At 33.2% G+C, this 27,006-nt stretch overlaps 1 protein-coding gene across 3 annotated transcripts in view; it reads right to left on the bottom strand.

The window, feature by feature from the left end:
* The window catches only part of SNX13 (sorting nexin 13), a 129,955-nt gene that overhangs the window by 13,530 nt on the left and 89,419 nt on the right, over nt 1-27,006 (bottom strand). For 2 of the 3 annotated variants that reach the window (XM_032303919.1, XM_032303917.1), the window contains exons 14-20: nt 24,791-24,895; nt 24,030-24,162; nt 18,986-19,023; nt 14,564-14,633; nt 9,566-9,738; nt 4,564-4,671; nt 2,802-2,912 (exon numbers count right to left, since the gene is read on the bottom strand). In XM_032303919.1, coding sequence (XP_032159810.1) covers nt 2,802-2,912; nt 4,564-4,671; nt 9,566-9,738; nt 14,564-14,633; nt 18,986-19,023; nt 24,030-24,162; nt 24,791-24,895 — 738 coding nt within the window. The remainder of the gene's footprint in view (nt 1-2,801; nt 2,913-4,563; nt 4,672-9,565; nt 9,739-14,563; nt 14,634-18,985; nt 19,024-24,029; nt 24,163-24,790; nt 24,896-27,006) is intronic. The other variant, XM_032303918.1, reaches the window with a different exon arrangement.

Genomic DNA, 27,006 nt, shown 5'->3' with positions numbered 1-27,006 from the left:
ATGGTTTCCATTAACAAAAACTAGAAATAAGGTTAAATAAGTACTATAATAAAAAACAAGTGAATTTGAAGATAGCTGTAAAATAACTGGGAGTTTTAGTTACTCTTTGATTAAGATGAGTCAATAGTGCTCTAGGTATCCTTGATGGAATATGCAACATTTAGAAGGGACATTGTCACAACAGAAGAATTCAGAGGAGATCCAAAGGACAAAAACAAGGATGACGAAGGGTCTAAAAAACTGCCACTGGTACACAGATACAGAGATAAAAAGATTAAAAAGATGAAGCTATCTCAGTGTGTGCATGTGCACTTGTGTGTAAAATTACCTGTGTGTGTGTGTGTGTGTGTGTGTGTAGCCTAAGAACAGACATGTAGCTAAACTACTACTGATCTTTTAAAATAAAAGAACCTAAATCTGTATCATTAATTGGTTAATAATTATAAATAGTTGCCTATGCACTATCCTGTCAGACCTACAGAATCCATTTCTTTTCCTTCTCCTTCTTGTTTTTTGTTTGCTTTTCCATTTGTGAGGGTAAAGCCCAAGCATATGTACTAGGGACAGGGAATGGGTGAACTAAAGGGATGAAAAAACCTCCACAAGTGATTCTGCTGCCTAATCCTAAAAAAAAGCAGAATTTCAGAAGCATAAAAACAGAATCCATAAGTATACGACAAGATTTCCATAAACAAGATTTTTCTTAAAATATGTGCTTAAAACAAACAAAAATTTGTAAATTACCAAAAAGAGGAATGAATTATGGATCACCAGCATAAGTGTAAACTTGCCCTTACTTACCAAAGATGCTTTCCCCTCATCATCACTTTAATTATGGGTATCAGTAACAACACAGAGTAATTTTAACTTAAATTTAGGTCCCAAGTATAACTTAAAAAAATGCCTCATGTCATGATATAAAATTGGATAGAAAGAAATTGTGAATAAAGGAAGACTGTTAGTTAGTTACTCTTCCCAGGAACTGCCCACATATTCTGAAAGGCTAGACAAATCCTGTGACCAGGTTAATATATTATAAAGTATTATTTCTCAAGCTCTGATAACCACTGATAAAATGTTTGCAGATGATTTCTCTAATACCTATTTAATATCCAGTGAAACATAATTAAGAAAAAATATTAAATTATAATTTAGCCAAAAAGGAAATGTAGCTGAAAATTCTTGATGTGCATAGAAATTATTTTGCCAATCTAAAAGAGGTTAAGATGACCTTGGTAATAACCAATATGATTTATAAAAAACATATGTTACTATGCACATCCAGAAAGATTCAGAAGGAAATTTAGATTCCAGTGGTAATATTTTTAAAAAGCAATATACAACTGTTTGGATACACACAGCATATATGTACTTTAGACACAAACAACTACTATAGTCGACAAAAAGAAACTGTCCATTCGAGGTAACATTTACCTCAAAAAAGTTGTTACTGATTTTTTAGTTTTTCTTAAAATTGATAAAATCTTGAGAGAACACAAGGTAAATATCAAAAAGATGGAACACTAGAAGGCCTCTCTATTGACAAACCATTTAGAGCTGAAATTTAAACTCAATCATTTCAATCATGGAATACAAAGAAAATACCACCACACTGTCCCCCACCGTTATGAGGCACATAATATGGAACTTATTATTAAAACCCTCCACTTAAACATGTTAACTCAGATGTTAAAACCTAAAACCTTTGAGTAATCATACAAAATTCTTATGTTTAGTTCGTTCTTACTCTGCACCAGTAAGTTAATCCTTATTTATTTTATACCAATTCCTTAACCTTTTTTTTAAATTAATCTTTTCGCGGGGGAGTGGCAGGGAAGTCACTTTTTGTACTTAATTTTCATTTTGAAATAATCTTAGACTTTTGAAAAGTTACAAAAATATATAGAGTTCCTACACACTATCCACCCAGCCCTCCCAACTGTTGTTTCTGCTCCTGCTATTACTGCCACTACTACTAAAGGGAAAACTAAAGGACCAAAAGATGAAGTAACATGTTGCAGGTCACACCTAGTAAATGGCAGAGTGGATTTAAACCAAAGACTAATTCCAAAGTCTGTGTTCTCACTCATTAAACTATCCTCCCCAATTTGAGCACTCTGTCATTTATTTTCTTAATCTACCATCTAATTCCAAGTTTAGGACCTATATCCCTAAAGAAATTTTAAATAACAAAGATTTCACTCAAGGTGCATAAATACTTTCAGGAACATAACCTATTTAACATTTTCTTATCCACAATTCAAGTAAAAGACCTTTCCTCCCAGTAAGAAATAGCTCCTTCTCAAGTTATTGGAAAGCTGTGACCTATCTTAGACAAATCTTCCTCACTGCATTATTTCAAAAATTCTTTTTTCTTTCTTTTAAGCTCCTGTTAGATTTTAATCTACACGTAAAAATAGGAGTTTATACTTTTTAGATATGCCTATCAATACTAGACTTAATAAACTACAGAAGAGAAACAAACCAAGAAGCATTTAATAAATTTTTCTGGTTTTAAAACATACAAATATAAATTTATTTTCTTTTATTTAAAAAAATGTCTGAAGGGGCATCTGGGTGGCTTAGTCAGTCAAGTAGCTGCCTTTGGCTCAAGTCATAATCCTGGGGTCCTGGGATGGAGTACCATGTCAGGCTCCCTGCTCAGTAGGCAATCTGCTTCTCCCTCTCCCTCTGTTCTCTCTCTCTCATACATACTCTCTCTCTCTCAAGTAAGTAAAATCTTTCCCCAAAAATGTACGAAAACAGACCTATAAAGAAAACCAATGCAATGGTCTGCTTACCTTGCGAGCAAAATCTCCTTTTCCTTTACTGTAGGCTTTGTTCTCAAGGAAATCATACACATAGTGAGCCAAAGCTGGTGATGCTTTCATCATTTCAGGAGTTAAAAGTAACTAATGGGGGGGAAAAAAAAGATACCTGACATAGATATGGTATTGGAAATTCACTCCCATCTGTAATTTTATCTGCTAGAAAATTATTTTAATTTTGTATTTAAAAAAACCAATTATACAGTTTATAAATAAAGTCATCAATAATCGTACAACCATTAACAGTTTGGCGTATATTTTTCCCAGCTGCTTTTTTGACTTTCAGTGCATCTAATGTGACAGTTGTCCAAATGTATTTGCTACAGTAGTCCCCTTTCTGGGGGGATATATTCCAACCCCCTCCCCAGTGGATTCCTGAAACCAAAGATAGTATCGAACCCTACATACACTGGTTTTTCTTATACATACATACCTGTGATGAAGTTTAATTTATAAATTAGGGACATAAGGGATTAAAAATAATAACAATAGAACAATTATAACAATATGTTATAATAAAAGTACATGCAATATACTGTGAATGTGTTCTCTCTCTCAAAATATCTTACTGTTCTGTATTCACCCTTCTTGTGATGATAAGAGATGATAAAATGCCTACGTAATTAGATGAGGCGAGGTGAATGACATATGCATTGTGACACAGCAACAGACTACTACTGACCTGACAATTTATCAGAAGGACAATCATTTGCTTCTGGACCATGGCCATGGCTGATTTTGGGTAAATAAAACCACAGAAAGCAAAACCACAGATAAGGGGGATACTACTGTAGTCCATTTTCAGGTTTTATAGCTTATGAAGATCCACTCAACTGTTATGTTATTCACATCCTAACTCTTAAAGTTTTGTAGTCCACTGAGTCTTTGCTACTCAACTCTGCTGTAGCAAAATGTAAAAGCTATACTTGGTACTAATAAACTAAATGGATGGCTGTGTTCCAAAACTCAATAAAACATATGGTGAACTAGATTTGGTCTGCACTCTGCAATTTGCTGACCCCTATTCTAGAGGGTGGAGTGGGGGTGGGGGGCTAAATAATGGAACATTATATACCTGGGCTAAAGCCAGGTCTACGAGATGAAAAACCTTTACAAATCATTCATTAGTATAAAAAACTACAAACTGATATTATTATTATATCTGGCATCTGGGTACGCAGGTCTAAAACAAAGTTTTTCCTGGAATAATTAACTTGTGGGTCAAGTTATTCCACAGCAGGTATCTACATACCTAGGATACTACGTGTAAGAAATAGTCCCTTGGATCTATTCTTCTTTTGAATTATCCTGTGATTTTAGAAGTCTTAGACTCATTGTGGCCCATAGGAGGCCTTTATCAGGAATGAAAATCTGCTAGCTTTGGATACCCCATGAAGAGCTACTACCTACTGAATTGGAAACATTTATCTGTTTAGTGTACCATAAAACACCTAGACTTTATGTGATGTGGAAGAGATATGTGTACCTGTGATATGTGTACCTGTGTGTGTGTTTTCATCTAAACTTGAAGTGACAAAATCCCTAGCACTCAGTGTCCCTTTAAGTTAGTCAATAAATAGAGAATACTGATAAATTACTGAATAGATGTGACATGCTAACAAAGTGTGGTTACTATCCCACTATTATATTAAAACATTCTTCAATAAAGAAATCTACTACATCTGTATGATATATTAAAATGAAAATCTATGGGTAATAACAAACATGGATTTACCTGCAAATATGCATTTAAATCCTTTTTTCTTTTTTCTAAAAAATCTCTATCCATATTATTAAAAGTCTTTTTACCAGGAAGCTTCAATATGTTTGATAAATTTTCAAACTAGAAGATAAAATACATTCAACAATTTTAGTGTTTTACAAAAATAGAAACGCATTTTCCAAGAAATAATTTCTCTATATATCAAAAGCATCATTACTATATTATTTTGTAATATATTTTATTATATTAAGCAAAAATCAGAAAGTATTTCCAAACACAGTTCTAATGCTATTTATTTATAAAGAAGTATTTTTAATCAAGAATGACAAACATGTATAACTGATAAAACAGGGATGATGTCCACATGGGGTTTCATTTTAATACTCTTAATTTTGTTCAAGCTTATCAACAGTAAAAGGCTTTAAAATATCTCCCTTAACACTTTGACTTGTGAATAAAGTATTAGCAAATATATTTTTAATGATCAAAGGCCCATGAGTTTCTGGCTTAAGAAATCTAAAAAGGAAATCTTTTTTAATATTGATGACTGTCAATCAGTTAATCATTGTAACAGCTAATTATTAAAAACAGAAAAAGCAAATTTCAAAATAGAGATTACAGTTTTATTACAACTCCGCATATAAACAAATATAGTACAACATTGACACTTCTTCCCCCACCAAACATAAGAAAAATAAACTCAGAGATTATTAAGGGAAAAAACCCTAAAAGCCATTAGTATATTTTGCATCTTTGTAAGGCCACAAACACCAAGTAAGTCTACATGCTCTAGGTCTAGTATTTACAGACTTAACATTTGGATGCACCTTCAGAGGTCCACATATATAGTAATGTGCTATACCCTGCTAAAACACAGATTTTAACTACACCAGCTACTAACACAGCATGAGACCAAAGTCATTTAGCTAGTGACTGTGGCTGGCTGAAAGCCTAGTAACTGAAACTTCAAGCAGCCTTCCTGTTTTTCCCATGTGATACACACCCTAAACTGAAACAAGCTTTCTAAAACCATCCTGTGTTTAAAAACATCAACAATAATGGCTCTGTAAAGAAAACTTATTCCTGGTGCACAGATTAAAGAGGAAATGAATGAAAAGGAGTAGGTTAATTTTCATCTCCAAACTGGAAGATTCTGTAAAATTATTAAACAGAATAGCAAATCCAATGGTTGCCTGGAGCTATAATGTGAATAAATTCAATGTATGTTATACATGAAAGGTAAAGGCAGTTATTTTGCCTCAGCAAAGGCAAGAAAAACAAAAAAGGATAATTGCAATTTACAGGGAAAACGTTATGCTGTAGCGATACTCACAAATTTGGTTGCTCACAAAAGTATTAGAATGGGCCTTCACTGAATATCAAATGTCCAGTGGAGAGTTCCTGGTTTTATGAATTAATTAAAAAAGAATCATACCTTATGGAAACAAATTAATTTTTTCAAGGTGTCCTAAAGTTATTTAATTTGTTGGAATATTACTTTCCTACATCATCTTATACTCCTGATTTAACTTTACAGAATATATACTTTATTCTGCTAATACAAAGATGTCATGGACTGAAAGGTATTGCTCCAACATCATATGTTGAATCCTTAACCTCTAGTACTTCAGAATGCGGCTGTATTTGCAGATACATCCTTTAGAGAGGGCATTAATTAAAACAAAAGCCCCCAGGGTGGGCCCTTATCTAATCTGACTGGGGTCCTTATAAGAGGAGGAAATCTGAACACACAAAGAGACACCCAAGGATGTGAGCACACAAAGAAAAGGCCATGCGAAGCCAAAGAGAGAAGGGAGTCCACAGGGAAAGCTAAGCAGAGATGGCTCAGGAGGAACCAAATGCACCAATACCTTGATCTTGGACTTACACGTTCCTGAATTGAAAAGAAATTATTTTTATTCTTTAAGCCACTCAGTCTGTGATATTTTGTTATGGTAGCCCTAGCAAATTAATACATCAAAGGAAAATAGCAGTTTGTAATGAAACCAACAGTTTATTTCAGAAACTTTAAAATATTAAACCTTGTTAATTAAAAAAATTAAGTGCCAAAAAAGTTATTTTCTTACAGCCTAGATTATCAAACTCCTTTTAAAATTATCTGGAACAGAAGCATAAATGACTGACAGTTTTCTCAAATACTGTTATTATGAAAGGAAAAAATGGTGAAATTTATAGTCTATATTAAACTCATTTCAAGTTTGGTATTTTAAAGATTTTATAAGTACAAGTAAAAGATAACCTGTTCCCTGAAAGGATAATATAATTCCCTCTGCCAAAAGCTCCAGAAATTTTTTTAAAAGAATGTAAAAAAATTAGAAATTTACCTGAACATAAGAACTCACATAAATTAAAGAGTATTTCATGTTCACAAAGAACTCAAATATTATATATAAATCACAGACATTCCAAACTCAAAGATTTTATCTTTCTACACTGAATATGTCAGGTTTAGATTCCTAATGCACTACTGGAAAATTCAAAAGACATGCCTGAAATTTTATGTTAGAAGGATTCAAAACTGGTTTATAGCCAGGCACATAAATACTTTTACTCAGTTACCTTAACGCATACTTTATATTTTCTAAATCACTACTATTTTGTCAGTGCTAATATACAATTGACCCAATGTAACAGTAATATACAGTGTCTAACAGAATGTAAGCTCCTGGAGGCAAGGACTTGGTCTGTCCTGTTCCCTGTTATATCCCTAGCATGAGAACAGTACCAAGCCACAGAAAAAACTTCATACGTATTTGTTAAACAAATAAATGCGTAGTTCAGGTGATTTCTAAAATAATGTCGCATTTATTTTTTTAATTATTTTCTTTCAATTTTACAAATCTCTATCCATAAAATATCAAATGAGGCTAAAAAAATCTTTAAAGAGTATAAATGATTTGATATATTTAGACAGGAAAAAGTTTACATCACAAAGTTAAATAAACAAAACCTGTTTTTAAAAAAACGTTAACACTTCAAGAGCTCTATGGAGGTAAAATTCACTTGTGTTAACAGTTGTACTGTTACCAACCAATGCATTACAATTGAGTCACTGCATTTTTCTTCTGCTATTTTATAAGATTTAAATTTTAAAATACAGGTAAAGCAGAGCTAAAAGGCAAACAGCCTGAGTCTTATTTACAAATGCTTACTTAGTATTTTGCTTAAAGCTGCATTTTCACTCACAAACTTTTCTTTTTTAAATTCATAAGCTCTGTGAGCAATCTAAACACTTAAGTAATCACAAGCTGCAGGACTTGATAGGAAACACAAAGTCAAAAGCACTTTGCCTATACTGAGCCCTCTCAAAAATGAATTCACTTTATTAATTTCATTTAATTTTTGATGCTATATTAAAAACAAAATTTCTCTCTGAACTGTTCTATTAATAAAGTTTTTTTAAGGTATGTTCTTCACTTGTATTTGTCAATATGTACACATGATATTTACTTTCCTAGACAATTTCACATTATACCAACTTTCCATTGATTTGGAAGTAAATAAAACTACTTCTTAGCAATTCAAATTATCTTAAAATTTGTCTTTTTTGGTTAAAGCGTGAGGATGGGGAGAAAGAAACACAAGCTATGAGATTTTAGCATATAAAACATGCAGTATTTAAAAAATTCAAGCAGTTATTTCTTCAATGTAGCACAGAAAATTCTTTTACCTCTGCAAAAAAATCAGGCTAAACATGAAGAAACAAATCAAGAAACATGCTGATCCATTCAACAACAAAAACAGATCAGGCAAGTCCAAAGTTATTTATTTCCTTGTGAATATAATTCAGAAAAGCCTTTTCCTTTTTTTTTTTTTTTTGAAGATTTTATTTTTATTTATTTGAGAGAGAGAGAGAAACAGAGCATGAGATGGGAGATGGTCAGAGGGAGAAGCAGACTCCCCATGGGGCTGGGAGCCTGATGTGAGCCTCAACCCAGGACTTGCAGGACTCAATCCCAGGACTGTGGGATCATGACCTGAGCCAAAGGCAGCTGCTCAGCCAACTGAGCCATCCAGGTGCCCTCAAAATAGTCTTTTTCATATGGGCTTCTGGAGTCAATACTAATCTGTTTTTAATCACTTTTAAGCCATTAATCGTTTATCTCACTCTATTCACAGAATACTTCAATAACATTATCATGGTATCAACCATATTTTTTCCACTATCTTAACTGGAAAAGGTATTTTCTGATTAGTCAAATAATACAGTGTCATTTCAGGGCTTCTGTCCATTCAAATGTCACTATTAATTATTATTATTTTTACTGGTTTAATACAGTTGCGTATTTAAAGACCTTGAATGAAATAAAAGATTTTCAAAAGTTAAAATAAATTTTACAGATCACATATTCCAATTCATCTGGTGATGATCTACTTTTTCAAAGTTAAAGTAAAGGAAAAAAGTATTTAATAAAAAAGCAAAACAGAAATAATTTGTTCGCATATGTTATCTTTAAGGGTCTATATACTTCTATAAAACAAAAGGGTTGTATTTAGTAAGAATTAAAAACATTATTTGGTTAATGTTAAACTTAATTTAGGTTGTGGTTTATAAAACAACTTGATGGATCAAGGAATTAACTGTTACACTGTGGGGATAAGGATGCCATTTACAATAACTAGAGCTCTGAATTATATTGCTGAAAACACAAAGTGCCCTACAGTGATCCTCCCTATTTTAAACCAAACCCAAACACACCTGCAAAACAACACACACACACACACACACACACACACACACACTCAGAAATATACATTCATTTTAATTTTCCAAGGTAGACCACTGATATTTCGTCACTGGTCTACAATGCTTGGGAATGGTTAAAGATTGATTTATTGGTTAAATGCTCGTAATAGTTCTGGCATTATGCTGATTATACAAAAATGCTTACCTTACTTTCTTTTATTTTGGTCAGTATCCTCAGAACTATTTAGAATCAAACATCAAATCAGGAAACAATTTAAAGCACACAAACTTTAAAAACTTCATTACCTGTTCAGTGATCCTCATATGGAAGTCATGAAAGTCACTATAACGACGATAGGTTTTCCACATCTCCTCACTGTTAAGATTGCGTCGGTGTACAGTGATAGCATACAGTGCATATGTCTTGCCATGATCATTACACACGCCTGCCACAGCATATGGGTCATAGTCAGCATATACTAGTCATTTAAAACAAAATGAAGAGGAACAAAACACACAAAAAGGAGGAAGATGAAGAACAAAAACAAACAAAAGAACATGAAATGAAGAAGAATCTGAAATGACAGACTGAGACAAAAGGATGTCACCAAAGGATAGATTCCCATCCTCTGTACTCACATTGATAAGATTTTATACACAATAACTCCATTGTAAGTTTATGATGACGCTACCAACCACACAGTGATATCTAATTTAGACTCTCTACCTCAAGAGCTTGTACTTATTCTTAGTTACAATACCGCACTACCACCTATTATAGTATTATTCTTTAAACAGAGGAAAAGTAACAGAAACAAAATAATCTTTCATAGCAGCCTTCACCATTCAGCTGTATTTCAATTAAAATCTCTTCAACTAAACAGAAAGCAAAAGCCAAGGAATAAGATCTTATGTAGTCTTTTGGCAAGTCCCTTCATTGTCTATAATATTAAAAAACTTACAAGTGTAATTCATTCTGGAGATTTTTTTTTTTTTTTTTTTAATTCTACAGAGAAAGAGAGATCACAAGTAGGCAGAGAGTCAGGCTGAGCAGATGTGGGGCTCCATCCCAGGACCCTGAGATCATGACCTGGGCCAAAGGCAGAGGCTTTAACCCACTGAGCTACCCAGGCACCCCCTGGAGATATTTTTTTTAAAGGCATTTTCCTATGGACTTGTCACAAACCATTCAAGTGTGACAAGTCCGTAGGAAAATGCTTTTAAAATCTAAACCTGTTCCCATTGTGTATTAAGTAAAGAGATATACTTTGAATAATTTTCATTTCCTTTTCTATTTTTCCATTTTCTTACCTCCTTCTAGTGTTGTATTCTATTCTAGAACATTTCTTCAGGTCTCGAGCAGTTTACTGAGTCTCCACTCATCTACATCTGGTCTATTTCTTAATCCAACCACTGATCTCAATTTCAATCACAGTATTTTTTTCTATGACTGCATTTGTTTTTTTTTCATAGTGTTGCATTCTTGCCTTGGGTTTTATCCTATGACTACTTTTGACATCCTCTCAGGCTAGGAGACCCTGTGGTACAAATCACTTGAAGATGGCTGACTCTAGATAGGCTTTCAATTTCTTGTGGATGACAGATACCTTTTCCAGACATGATCTTGACATTCTTTGTTTTTTCCCCAGACACTAGGCTGTTTTTCTCATTCCTCTTTCATATCAAATACCCTTTGTTAATCTGGGTTTCATGTGGGGGGTTGGGTTCCAACTTCCTATGGCCTTAGTCCATACTGCCTCTTTGGAACTTGAGAGACATGAAAATGCCATCAAAATCAAGACACATCAAGGGGTGCCTGGGTGGCTCAGTTGGTTGAGCGGCTGCCTTCGGCTCAGGTCATGGTCCCGGGGTCCTGGGATCGAGTCCCCCATTGGGCTCCTTGCTCGGCGGGGAGCCTGCTTCTCCCTCTCCCTCTGCCTGCCTCTCTGTCTGCCTGTGCTCCTTCGCTCTCTCTCCCTCTGTCTCTGACAAATAAATAAAATCTTTTTTCACCTCAGGTCATGATCCCAGGGTCCTTGGGTCGAGCCCCACATCAGGTTCTCTGCTCAGCAGGAAGCCTGCTTCCTTCTCTCTCTCTGCCTGCCTCTCTGCCTACTTGTGATCTCTGTCTGTCAAATAAATAAATAAAATCTTTTAAAAAAAAATCAAAACACATCAAAATCATGTGAGCTCCTTGGCCTCCACTTCACTTCACTTCCCTAAATTTACTTTTCCTCTTGGTCTGGCACCTGTAGCTTTCTCCCTTTAGCTATTTTTATTTTACTGTTTTCACCCTTTCTATGTGTGGAAGGCAGGATTCACCATGGCACTTTTTAGACTACCATTCTGACCACAAGCACAAATTGCTCTTCTCTTTTGTCTTGTTTTGTTTAAGATTTTATTTAACTGACAGACAGAGAACACAAGTAGGCAGAGAAGCAGGCAGAGAGAGAGGTGGGGGAAGCAGGCTCCCCGCTGAGCAGAGAGCCTGATGTAGGGCTCGATCCCAGGACCCTGAGATCATGACCTGAGCCGAAGGCAGAGGCTTAAACCCACTGAGCCACCCAGGCACCCCAATAAATTGCTCTTCTAATAATAGATTACACTGATCCATAATTGTGTGTGGGGAGGAATGGCCAAGTTCTGGAGCTAAATATTTTGTGTTTTGTATATAATTAGGCAAAGAAGGGTTTGTATATAGCAATCTTAGTAAATTATTTTAGTAACATAAAAACTAAAAAAAAAAAAGGCTAAAAATCTACACTGGCAAATGCAATTGAGACAGAAGCCTCTTTGAAGCTTTCATCAAAATTATTTTAAGATTTGTACTTTCTACTCAAAACTGTCCTTCATTCCCATTTAATATCAGTGTGCCTGATTCAACAAAACATAACACTAGGGACAGACTTTGGTCACCTGGCTCTAAGGCTGTAACTATAGGTAACACTATTTAATATTCACTGTTCAATTCACTTCTTCCAGTCATCCTTCTCTCAGAGACTGATGCAGAACACACTGCATAAACCTTTCATCATGTTAGAGAACCACCACCACTCAACACATCGTGACAAGGGAATAGTTTTATCTGCTGTGCTCAAGAAAGGTTTGGGGAAAGAAAACAGAAAACAGAAGCCAATTAGGCAGCAAATCATAACCAATCAGAAGCTAACCAGAATAAGAAGAATGGAGAGAAATGCAGGGAAGAATGTAAGAAAGCTTTCTAAAAAAGAATTATCAGCTATATCTATCACAAATCGATAGGCAGAAGAGCTCATGACTAGGGTACACACAAAATAGGAAGCATAAAGAGATTGTGCAGAAGATAAAAAGGTAATTTTTAAAAATAGATAATGAGGTTGCATATATTGATTATGAGGTGATGGTGAGATATTATTGTGGAAACACTCTGTTTTCATTAGGACAATGTTACTCATAGCAGGTGATAGAAACTATTTGTCACTAATCCATACTTGGATAAGGAAGAGGCCCCGAATATAAATCAAACTTTTACTAAGAACATTGCTTAATTTAGCTAATATTTTTTAAAGCAAGATTTCACAAAGAACAGAAATAGTATGCACTAGTCCAAGGACCACTTCTTGAGAAGCCCTTCACTAGACTCTAAGTTCTACTCCCCATAATAAAGATGTTAAGAATATAAAATCCAGAGTCTCTGGAGTCCAACTGGTAAAATATTTATTGAACAAACATATATAATGTCCACTCATATGTAATTATTAATATAATTAATGAGTCCCATGACAACCCTATGAGATAAATATTATTATTACATTTTATGGATAAGGAAATTGAAGTACAGAGAAGTTAAGGAACTTGCCCAAATTCACCCAACTATTAAGTGGCAGAGCTGGGGTTTGAACCCCCAGAAATGGACAAAAGTGATGCTCTTAAAACCCTATTATGCTGCCTCTTAGTATTTATATGTATGTTTGTCTGACAGAAATAATAATTTATTAAAAATGCTTAGTACAGTGCTTTCACACATTTTAACAAGCTAATAAATATTTGTTGAATCAATGGACAAAGCTGCTAGAAAAATCACAACTTTCGGAGAAAAGAAAGATCTACATAAGAAATATGGACATGAGTTTCTTCCTTGAGACAAAGTTTAGGTCTTTAAGAAAGAAATATAAGGACAAATACTAAACATTTGCGGTTTAACAAAGACTTTAATATTTGGAAGACAAACCAACAAAGAAAAGAGAGATTCTTAAAAAGAATTTTAAAGTTTCATGAAGGAAAAGTGAAACAACTTTAACAAAGCTAGAAAGAAAAGCAACAAAACCTCTGGTTTTATTGAGAAAGTTGCTATCTAATGACTTTTACAAGCAGAGTAATGTAAGCACCAACTAACTGTAAAGGATAAAAAAACAACTTAGACAGCAATTATTAATAACTTATTTCAGAAATACGGCAGGGAACACAATGCAAAATGAGACTCCAGCACCAGTGGGAAGCAAAAGAAAACAGAGATCTTTTTAAAAAATGCAAATTATCTTTTAAACTGTACTTCCACTATAAAATCTCCTTTTAGTTACCTCAAATGTAAGCACGAAACTGACCTGAGATACCTCAGTATGGTAATACTCCAAATGTAATCTGATAGACACACTCCTATCTATAATCTAGTAATAGTGAGAGGAAGGATAAGTAAACCATCATTAATTACTACTCATGGCATTAGCTAATAACCCAATGGCAATGATGAAAATTGATTTTTTTCTTACTTGACTAAACATTTTGCATGTATGCTGAGTCACAAAATTTTAGAGGTTTCTTACCTCATCTAAGCATTTCTTAAGCTTCTGTGAACTCCTATACCAACATTCCATTAACCCATTTACCTAGTTTGACTTTGCATGTATAAAAAAATTAGAGCTAAAGCCAGCCCCAAGCAATTTAATAAGAATTATGCAGATAATTATCAGCCCGACGCAAACAAGAAGAAGAAAAGATTAGGTTTCAAGAGTTTATTAGCAATGACAAAATGCTTAGAGTTTAAGTTTTTCAAATGTTAACAGTAACAACCTTAGAGAAAGAAGATACACAAGTACATCATAACATATACACAAAGAATCACTGAACACAATAAAGAGTATGTATCAAGCCATATACACAAATAAAAATAACAGAATTTAATGAAAAACATGCTGCAGAAAAAAATGTAACTTAAAAATGACTACAGATGAGAAAAACTGTTTGTAAAAGTAAATGTGGAAAATAATCCAAGGGTAACAATAATTAATAACTTTTGAGTAATAATTATACCACAAAGTCTCTTACCAGTGTCTGAAATGTAAGCATGAAGTTGTACTGAGTCATCGGAAGATACATTTGAAAGGTCATCTAAAGACTTGGTAAAGGAAAAAAAAAAAAAAAAGTTTAATTTTATAAGGAAAAAAGTGTTAAAGCATCTTGCATCATATATGCCTTACTCATCTTGCCCCACATAAACTTTTTGTTGTCTGCATTCCTCCCCCAACAAAAAAACTTCTCAATTTATACTAACAGGAGAGAGAAAATACAGAATTAAAAAACTATAATACAAAGTATTTCAGAAATGAACTTAGTCGATTATTTCCTCCTTCACTGCTTACCCATATACCGACATTTGTTACTTCTCAATTATATTCAATACATGGCAAGGAAAAAAATATGGATAAAAATAATTAGACATATTCTTAAGTTAACATTTTAATTTTTTTAATGTTGACCTATACTAGAGCCAATTCTGTATTATTTAACATTTTAGTTAATTTGGAAATGATTTTAGATTCCTTATCTATAAAATGAGTACCTACACATCATAGGGTTATATAAGGATTAAATAAAAAGACATGTAAAATATTTAGTAAGACTACCTAACACAAAAAAATGTTGCCTGTTATGATTTGTTATTTCCATGAAGTGATTCCAGAGTCTAAGAGATTTTAAATAATTTTCAAAAACAGTTCCACAGACAAAAAATTATCAGAGTGACCCAAAATGAATCTTTATTCAACTATGGCCTTTGGGTTTAATTTAAGACATTTTTGCCCATATACACACACCCACATATACCTAGAAGGGCACATAATCACATAATGCTGTACAGAAAGAGTTAATGAGTCAAATATATTTCAAATAATAATAGTAACACAATATTATATACTTGGAATCACTAAGAGGGTAAATCTTAAATATTCTCAATATAAAAAGAAATGATAATTAATTGTGTGATGTGATGGAGGGGTTAGCTAACCCTAAAGTGGTAACCACTTTCTAGTATCAAACCAATATGTTGTACCTCTTCAACTTATGTAATGTTTTATGTCAATTATATCTCAATAAAGCTAGAAAAAAATAAACAACAATAAAAAAGAGTTCATTTGAAATTGTTCTCCTTAGAAAGGAATGCTTGCAAGCCTGGCCCTTGGATGACATGTGGGAATTCAGAATTAGGGAAGGTTCCCACCATTCCTTAACTGCAAAGAGTTCATTGTACCTAATAACTGTTTATGCTGAACACCTGCTTTCCTTCTGGGAGTCTGGAATTTTAGTATGTACTAACTAGAGGTTTGTCTACGTGACCTGCCTTCAGTAAAAATCCTCTTCACTTAGTCTCAGATGAGCTTTCCTGGTAGCAACATTTCACATGTGTTGTCACATTCATTTCTGGAGGAATTAAGTTTGCCTAAGGTAACTTTCATGGGAGAGGATTCTTGGATACTTGTACCTGGTTTCCTCTGGACTTTGCTGCATGGCCTTTTCCCTGTGCTGATTTTTGCTTTCTTTTCTTTAAAGATTTTATTTATTTATTTGACAGAGAGAGAGATCACAAGTAGGCAGAGAGTCAGGCAGAGAGAGCTTAATCCACTGAGCCACCCAGCCACCCCCTTATTTTGCTTTTTATTCTTTTTCTCTAATAAATCCTTTCCACAGGAGTCAGACTATGCTAAGGCCTATGAGTCCTCTAACAATCACTGAACATCAAAATGGTCTTGAGGACCTCTGACACACAGACATATGATTCACACGTTTCTTACACTCTAAAAACCACAGGATCTGAATGAACTTTGGGACCTAACATGATATTGTAGATATTACTAGAAGAGTCATTTAAATGACTTAACTGCAGCCATATATGACATAAACAACAACAAAAAAGAGTTCATTTGAAATTGCTCTCCTTAGAAAGGAATGCTTGCAAGCCTTGCAAGCCCATTTAAATTAAGGCAACTACATTCTGAGAAGAAAGCCAAAAGGTTACTACTTAAGACTGTTCATTAGGAGAAGCAAAATATGCAACAACATAGAGATAATCCAATATTTCCCAGGTCAAGTCAAGTGGACGAATCATTAAATTAAAACGGGTCTAGTCCAGGCTTCACCAGTGACACCCTAAGAGACTTTAGCCAAATCAACTCTTTCTTGTACCTCAATTTTCTCAATGGTACAACAGTATAATACTAGTTCTACAACTTTGTCAGTTTACAGAATGAATTATAATGCTCTGAAAAGAGAGTGCACTTATTTTTAAGTGGTCGTATGACCTGTAATAAAACATCTTGATAGAAACACAACCTTTGTTTTAATACTACTTTTATGTGAAAGATAGAAGCCTCAAGAAAATAGAATATTCTACAAAATTTAGATTGTTATCGATTATGATCTTCTAATTATAAGCGATCACAGAGAATATAAAACAATTGTTTTTCAAGAAGTATTTTTGTTACTATTATTAACCCTCCTTTGCAGTAACATTTCAACAGCACAACAGTACTTATTGCTTTAAACGTTACCATCTTATGCTATGCAACACAGAAATTGTTAGAAAACTTTATACCTGTATGTCTTTTTAGCACACTTAAATAATATTATTTCCATTTAATATGATGAAAAAATCCAATGAAACATCTCTTAAACATTAGTCACAGATATAAGGCAAATGTAATTGTCAAGTAGACTATAAAATTACAATTAGTGAAATAATATTAACTACATTCTGTTTAGAATAAGTATTATTTAATAAAAGAAAAATGTTATTTCAAAACAAGTAGACTAATGCTGTCCTGAAATAAAATATAATTTTTGTAAAGTAATCCTTCGGTTAAGATTCTTGGACTGCTTGCAAAAAAAAGAATTTTTTTATTTAACATCATGCTGAAACAAAAAAGGAAAGTTCAGATTTACTGTGATAATCCATATAACAATGACTGCACTGCTAGAAATGCCTAAAATTTACCTGCCAGTCCAAAATAAAAAATGAGTAAGTCCCCACATTAAATATTTTCTTTGCTTACTATATTGGAAAAAACTATTATGACCTATTTTACAATCTTGAAACTATTTTTTAAATGTAGCTATCCACTAAAATTTGTCTATATATTAAAGAAGAAAGAATTCAAAAGACTCTAGCTATTTAAAACCTTGAATATAATAGATTCATGTGAGTAACAAAATACTGCAAATCACTGACCTCAAGTGTGACCTTTGTCAATCAAGAGAGACTATGTGGTTTATATTTATATGTGACAAAGGAATCACTCTTATTTGAAAAAGCATTTATTCCAGATATGGAATAAAGAAAAAAAAAGTATTTGTTACTAGTGTTCAAACACTTGTACAAGCACTACAAAAGTGTGACTAATTGAAATTTCAAATGAATGAAGCTTCATCACACTTGAAAACTTTCATTATAAATGAACATTATTGCTAATACTTTCTTCATGCTCTAGGAGCTATTCCTTTTTGTTATAAGGTTACAAAATATAAAGAATAAATGGTAATGATACCAAATTTAGGATTTAGGAAAATATTTCAAATGCTACATCATATCTGACACAACACTATGGCTGACTGCTTCAGTGTTTTGTTACAGGCTGTACTTTGTAGAGTAATAAAACACTCAATAAGGTTATTTTTTGAAATATAGTTATACAGAATACAACATAAGATAATGGATCTACAGACCATTTAGCTTTTACAGAAAGTGAAAGAAAAAGTAATGTAAATAGAATAAGAACAAAGCAAACAATCTCTAATTCCCTACAAACTCTAGACTGAAACTTTCATAGAACATATTTCTTCCTTGCAGCATTTTATGAAATAACTTATTCATTACAAGGATGGATATACAAAAGAACTGAAATGTTCACTATTTCACACTTCACTGTGAATGTATAAAATGCCAATGACAGCTTATGTGCTAAAAATATATCACTCTTAAATTGGTAATCATAAAATAATGTTGCTTAATTTACTCTAAGGCCTTAAGCTTAAAAAAAATTTTTACAACAACCAGAACTGGTTATAGTGCACACATTAAGAAGTATCTGGGAGTTTTCAGATATCTTAATTTTGTATTCCTTTTCTACATACAAAAAATAAAACCTAATTTCAATGTAAACATTTGTATATTACAAGTTTACTATCCAACATAGCACTAACCAAAGAGTCATTTCAAAATACTACATATTGGGACTGGAAATAATGAAGTCACCTTTTTTACCACATACAACTGAATTATGCAGGTGTAACTTAAGCCCATTTTTTAAAAATAAAAATAAATTTCAGAGGTGCTTATTATGTGAATTTAACATTTAAAGTAAATAACTTCTCATTATATTAAAGGATGATCTGAGAGCTTCTAATATTTACTTATGTATATTTATTTTTATATTTTTAAGTCACTGTGATAATTAAGTGCCCATAATAATAACTTACCAAATTTATGCTTCCAGTAGGAGACCCATTAAAAGACTCTGTGGGAGGAGAAATTCAAGTTAGTATATAGAAAAAAACTTTTGAAAGAGCTGTTTTACCTAAGGTTCAAACACCAAGAATGAAAGTCACCCAAGCAAAGACATAATGAAACAGCAAAGGAAACTGTGGTATACTACTCCCCAAACACCTGCTCCCTTAAGCCTCATGTTTTTGCCAGCCACATATTCAGAGGAAAACAAAACAAAATATATATATACATATATATGTATATATATATATGTGTGTGTGTGTGTGTGTGTGTGTGTGTGTGTACACACACACACACATCTGAGTTGCCCCTACAAAACACACACCAAAAATAGACATTCATGTACAGGAGAGCAATTATTAAATATTTTATTCTTATTGTATCACATAAAGTTTTCTGATAAAACATAAACATGAAGAAAACATTGTAGAGTGAAGTTCATTAGGAAATGTCAAGGTTTTTTTGTTAGTTCTGTCTTGCTGGATTAAGAAATAATACAAATAAAATTTTTCTTTCATATGAAGAATAACTAGATTAGTGTGTATATATAATATACCGATTATGTCCACTTATTCTTGGTAGATTTGGCTCAAAAACATTACAACCCTAGATTCACAGATCAATATATAACCAATAGAAAAAGATACATAAACTCCATATGCACTGCCATTTAATTAAAAAGCTAAAAATTATGTTTATAAAGTAACATTAGAGAGCCAAGTCAATTACACATTATTAAAATTAATGTCTTTTCCTTCGGTGTTTTATTCTATATATAAGCACACAAAGTTACCAATTAAGATGTCTCTCACTTAAAAACAGAAATGAATATATGGTGAAGCAGTAAACATATACAGCTTAAAGTTAATGTACGGCTTCTAGAATTTAAGAGATTATTTATGAATCTAGATATCTAAACAGGTCTTCAAAACCACTTTCTATTACTTTTAGAAAGAAGCAGTTCGTGTTGCTATCCAGCTTCAACAACTCTAAATGCCCAACAACATTTCTTGGTCCCTCAGACCTATGGTCACAAAAAGTAAACAGGAAATTCCACCTAGAATTACCCCCTCGTTAACAGCAAAGTGATAATTAAAATGAGCAAACAGTTCTCTATCCACCTTATTCAATTATATACCTCCTACTTCCTTCTGTAGTCTGCCCACTTCTTAAATCTTTCTACCAAAGACAAATCAAGTTAAAAGAGCAATCAGAAGGAAAACAAGGTGTAATTTAGTTTTGGAATCAACAATAAGAAGATCCAGAAATAGAGTCTAAAATCAATCAAGGCCCACATTTAGTCAAGATTTTGATAACTGCCTATGAACATTAGAAAACAAAAGTATGATTTCATATGGCATGAAAAATGTGAGTAAAATTAAAACAAAGCATTATTTAAATATTTTTAATATTTAATTATTAAATATATTAATATGGTTAATCAATTAACATGGTTTTAATGAATGAGAAATATCAAGTATTTTAAGGCTGAACTAATTTAAAAATGCAATACAAAGAGAAAGAGAAGGAAAAAAGGGGAGGCTTACAAAAGCCATTCAGCTACTTACCTACCTACCTACTGAAATCTGATTAAATAGGAATGAAATTCCTTCCTCAGAAGGGGAAAAAAAACCAACCCACTGAAGGATATAATCACACATAATAAGACTTGGCCCATTCATTTTAGGCTCACCTGTAGCCTCCATTTTTAAAAAAATTACCTATACAGTTAAAAACTAGATTAGAGAATTATTTTTAAAATGTCTAAAAAATAAATTGTCAAGAATATTATTTTTTTTTAATTTTATTTATTTGAGAGAGAGAGAGAGAGAGAGAAAATGAGCGGGGGCGGGGCAGAGAAGGAGAGGGAGAAGCAGGCTCTCCTCTGAGCAGGGAGCCCGACACAAGGCTTGATCCCAGAACCCTGGAATCATGACCTGAGCCGAAGGCAGATGCTTAACAGAACGAGCGACCCAGGTACCTCAAGAAACTTAATTTTAAAGATAAAAACTGATTTTATAACAAAAAATGTGGGGAAGGCCTATTTTTGATTAAATAATCTTATAACAAGAAAATCATAAGCATTACTATTTGAAAAAAATCTGCCTAAAACCTAAACACGAGCAAAGACAATAAACCTGACATTTATTTATACCCATCATTCTACATACTTTTTTCAAATGGTTTCAAGAAAAGGAATTTATACCCATCATTCTACATATTTATACCTGTCTTTCCACATACTTTTTTCAAATGGTTTCATGAAAAGGAGTTAGACAATTTCTTAGTTATAAAGATTATAAAAGGTCACCAAAAAGGACAAAAAATATTAAAAAGCAATGTCCTAGAAAGACAAAAGATACATTAATGTATATAATTCCAAACTTCAATCAATAATTCCAATGTGAAGGATGACTCAGTGGCTGATACACAAGAGAAGTACATTTACTTCAGATCAAGACAAGTCGCAGAAGAAAATTTTTAATGTACTTTATGCTTTAAGAAAGTTTTGGGAAGTTTCTGATAAAAAAATTGGTTCCATTAATTGCACAGATGACAACTAACTAGATTGCCTAGAAAGATATGAATAAAAGTTAAAGTCAATTTACAAGACTTTGACAGAGTTCTTATACTATAGGAACAAAAACTACTGCCACAGAATGTAACACTACTATCATCATTTTAAATTATAGATTACTTAGAAGCTCAAACAATTGGCTGATTATGATTTAACTTATCTCCTCTCATTCTGGGTCATAGAGCAAATCCTATATAATACTAAGAAATCTCTAGAGTATCTACATATATAAAACATAGTGTGTGTGTGTGTGTGTGTGTGTGTGTGTGTGTATACACACTACATAATACTAAAAAATCTCTAGATGAAATGAAAATTAAAATATTTATATATTTCTTATATATAGTACACTGCTACTTGCAAATTTTATTGCAGCTCTGTAAAAGATTTTTCAATAGAAACAGTAAATACAGATAACACTGTATGATAAACTTGAGTTACACTGAATTTTACTCAGCTCCCACAGAAGTACTCTTAAAAAAACCCCAAACTTCCTTAATTATGCAATCATATCCAGTTAATGGAACATTATTCCAGGTTTACAAATTAAACCAGAAAAAGTATTAATTTAAAAACTCAAAATATTAGATCAACAACCAATATAGAATTATTAAAACTCAAATGCAAACTCCTGTAACTGGATTTCTTAGATTATTTAAAAAGTAAACTCTTACTAATACAGACCAGGGAAAGAAGGAGGAGGGAGAGGGGATGAGAAGAGTACGAACCTGCTATAACAGAGATTATTTTTTAAAGCAATGCTAACTGGGGCACCTGGGTGTCTCAGTTGTTAAGTGTCTGCCTTCAGCTCAAGTCATGATCCCAGGTTCCTGGGATAGAGCCCCACATTGGGCTGGCAGGAAGCCTGCTTCCCCCTCTTCCACTTCCCCTGCTTGTGTTCCCTTTCTCACCCTGTCTCCCTCTATCAAATAAATAGACAGATAGGTAGTATCATGCTTAGCAAAATAAGCGGAGAAAGACAACTACCATATGATCTCCCTGATATGAGGAAGTGAAGATGCAACATGGGGGAGTTAAGAGGGTAGGAGAAGAATAAATGAAACAAGATGGGATTAGGAGGGAGACAAACCATAAGTGACTCTTAATCTCACAAAACAAACTGAGGGCTGCTGGGGGGAGGGGGGTTGGGAGAGGGGGATGGGGTTACGGACACTGGGGAGGGTATGTGCTATGGTGAGTGCTGTGAAGTGTGTAAACCTGGCGATTCACAGACCTGTACCACTGGGGCTAAAAATACATTATATGTTTATAAAAAATAAAAATTAAAAAATTTAAAAAATAGATAGATAAAAATAAAGCAATGCTAACTACCTAACAGATGTACTGTTATCTCCAACTCGAAGTAGTCCTGTCCATAGAGCCTATTCATAAATGGTTAAAATTACTCTGAAAATAATTAGTGAACTCTTGCCCACTTACTTTTTATTTCCATTGCTTATTTGAACATACCAGGAAGCTTATCACACCTTATATATTCTATTAGTTTTATAAGTACTTCTGAATTGATCACCAGTAAAATGGTCATTGGACTTCATAATATGTACGCCTGTGCTCTAAAGGCTGCCTCTCTCACTATTTTTAAATAACTGCTTTTATACTACTAATAAAAATTGATGTTTTAGTTTATAAATCATTCTCCTATACATAATTTCCTTTAAATCCAACAATGCTCTAACAACAACTCTGAGGTAAGATATTACTATGACAAAATTATTCTTCCAGATTTACAACTGAGAAAAACCAGACTTAAATTAAGTGTTTGGTCAACATCACTATAGGTATTAAGTAGTAGAACGGCAGGCAGTAAAATCTAAATATTTTGATTCTCAAAGCCTGCTTTCTTTATTATGTCATACTGATAATATCCTCATTTGAAAACAACTGAAAGATTGGAATAAGCCACGCATGTAGTTTCTTCTACCTTATACAAGGCAGGATTTGGAAAACAGTATTATAAAAAACAGAACTATAAAAGAGAAAAAAAAATTTTTTTAAAACAATGCTTTATATAGTTCATGGTACATTCTCAAGATCATGGCTTGTTATCTCATTTAATCTTCTCAATAATCCCACTGTTAGTCATGAATATTATTAGTTACTAGTAAAATGGAAAATACCATAAAAATATTTGGGTGACAAAACTCAAGAAAACATTCTTCTGAAGACTTCAAGGCTTTTATAGTTATGTTTTAATCTGTTACTAAATTTTCAGCCTTTTAATTTAGTGTAGTAACTAAATTTTGTCATTCATTTATAGAGTTTTAAATATTTTACAATTTATATTGGGCTTCAAGCCATTTTTTACCTTGCTTGATACATTGTCTTTTGGTCAACAGTATATAGGAATAGATTTATGTATACATGCGTGCACACGGGCACACACACACACACACACACAGGCACATGTGCCACCTTACCTCCGTCACCATCATCTGATCCTCTGAAACTAGGATCTTTTAACATATCCAGCTCAGCTAACATGCGCACATAAAGTGCATTCTGTCTGAAGGAAGGATAAAATCTTTCATCTCGTAGCATCAATTCATAAACCTTATTGAAATAAATCAAGATATTTCACCATTAATACAGATAATGTACTAATTTTCACTAATAAGATTTCAACAAAAGCTAGAATGAGGTCTTGTTATAATCAATCACAGGTTCCATATTTATAAGGTGCCAGCAATAAGCCTACATCACCACTAATGATTTCTCGACTAATTTCAAAATCAACAATCCCTCTAGTACCTAAGTGCATGGAAAATGGTCCCAGTGCAAGGCAAGTCACATGACAGGTTATAGGTAATGTTCTAGGAACTAGTGTTCTCTAAGAAACAAGTCTACATAAAGGCTCCAGGAACACAGTAAAATAAATTTATGTCAGGCCACTTATACATCATCATTAACTCATGAAATTCTATGACTATATATCTGGGCCTTTAGCCAGATTTAAGTAACAACCCAAATAAGGATTTTCCTCATTTGTCATTTAAATAAACAAACAAAAGACTGGCCTACTTTTTTTTTTTTTTTTTAAATGAGAAGTGTTAGTCAGTTAACATCTTTTTAGTTACCATTATACTTTTATGTTTCAATAACCTTTTAAAAAATCAATTACATGCACATAAAAACACACTTTCATAAGAAACATACAAATGACAAATGTTATATATAATACCTTCCTTTGAATGTCATCAAAGATTTCAGGGGTTGGATCTTCATGATTCAAAGTATCTGCTAATTTTGCTACCAAATAATCATCAACAGTAACTCTTGGAGATGCCTAACAGAGAAAAATAAAATAATGACCTTTTTGAGTTTCTAAAGACAACTTATTTTTAGAGTAGAAGAATTATATAATGGATGGAACCATATTATTGAAAGTAATTGGTAAAACAAAAAACAAAAAACAAAAAACAACCTTGGTTTGTAAACAACACCTTGACATTTAAGAAGGCTGAAACAAAACAAAAAACCTTCTTGTCATCAAGTAGTATAAAGTACACTGGGAGACAAACATGGATTTAAATCTTGACATTTGCTGAATTAGTTACCTCTCAATAGGATTCATTTCCTCAATCTGTAAAATGGAGATAATACTAACCATATAAATATTTCACCATATTGAAAGATTTATCTGGGCACCTGAGTGGCTCAGTAGGTTAAGCAGCTGCCTTCAGCTCAGGTCATGATGCCAGAGTCCTGGGAATGAGCCCTGAGTCAGCAACTTGCTCAGCAGGGAGTCAGCTTATCCCCCTCTCTCTGCCTGTTCCCCTGCTCATGTTCTCCCTCCCTCTGTCCACCTCAAGTAAATAAAATCTTAAAAAAAATAAATATTAAAAAAATAAGAGATTTCTAAGGCATACAACCAGTGTCTGGCACATAGGAATACTGTCATGAGGAGTCAGTGCTGAGTATCAAGTAGTCCTGGATGTGTATTTAATATGATTGCCAAAAGAATAAGTCATTTGTTACTTATTTAACACTAGAAACAGTCTTTTTAAATAGTCTTTAAGAGATTACTGTTCTCCTAAATTTGGCTGAAAATGCTGCAGCGAAGTTCCAGTGTGATACGGGAGGGCAAAAAATATAAAATGTTGATTTTTCCAACAACTTCCATTTTAAAGAGCATAATATGACAGATATGCCACACAAATATAAAATTTGATGTTCAATGTGAAAAATTTCTTTAGTGAAAGAAAAAATGCTGAAAAGCTAGAAATATGGTCATCTTTGGCATGCCAGCTTTTGAATTTTTAACTCTGAAGGCTCTGGAGAATAAATGAAAGATCAGGATGGGAAATTCTAAAGAAACTTGCACAAGAATGCGTTGTTTAAATAATTTCTCTATCCAAGGAAAAGACTGGATAAATACAGAAAAGGAGAAAAGGTTTCAAGAGTAAGTAAACAACAGGGTATAAATGTGTAGAAAAAGGCCTACACAATGTCTAATGCTCCCTGGTTCACTCTACATTCTAATTAGTAAACCCAAGTAGGTGGTTAGGGTTTTTTGCAAGAGGAAGGAAGGAGTGCTTATTTATTGTTTGTGTGTGTAGAGGAGGATGTGGTGGTGGGGGGGGGGGGGGAGGGAGTATGTGTGGTTTCCCCTGAAACAAAAAAAAGAATTGAACAACTTCAAGTACGTGATAAAAATTAGAGAGGGACTGATTTTAGCTTATTTTGTCCTGTCAGTTGCCCTCTAAGCTCACGAAACTCAGTTTCTAGGATATAAGAGGCATACTTAAAAATCGTAACATTTTACATTTAGTTTACTTTTTCCTATAGTCTCAAATATACACAACTGGGTTAGGACTCATCCTTGGTATAACGTGACCAATACTTTTAAAGAGCTTTCATGAGACACAACCAGCCAGATCTACCTACTTAAAAAAAATAAATACAGAAAAAATATTTATGTATATTTTTTACTTTAAACATAAAAATGCAAAAATGTGTTTTTCCAAAATTATCTATTAATCTGCATTCTGTACTTTTCACACAAATGTGGTTATTTAAATAAAACAAAAGGTCTAGTTATCAGCAGCAATTAGTAATTAATAAGACTAATTAAACAAATAATGTTTGAGAGACACATACTAGGTTTTACCCTCTAATACACTATGTAACTTTTCAAGCTTTTTTTAAGATATTTAAATATTGTAGGCTATATTATTGTATATTGTTAAAATGTATAAATATAAGACCTCGAAAAAAGTTATACACAGAGGCAACTTTGGTGGCTCAGTCATTAAACATCTGCCTTTGGCTCGGGTCATGATCTCAGGGTCCTGGGATACAGCCTAGCATCAGGCTCCCTGCTCAGTGGGAAGCCTGTGTCTCCCCCTCCCACTCCCCCTGCTTGTGTTCCTTCTCTCACTGTGTCTATCTCTGTCA

This window comes from Mustela erminea, chromosome 11 (assembly GCF_009829155.1).
Source record: "Mustela erminea isolate mMusErm1 chromosome 11, mMusErm1.Pri, whole genome shotgun sequence".
NCBI classification, from domain to species: domain Eukaryota; kingdom Metazoa; phylum Chordata; class Mammalia; order Carnivora; family Mustelidae; genus Mustela; species Mustela erminea.
The sequence above is the reverse complement of the archived record's forward strand: the minus strand, read 5'-3'. Positions and strand labels throughout refer to the sequence as shown.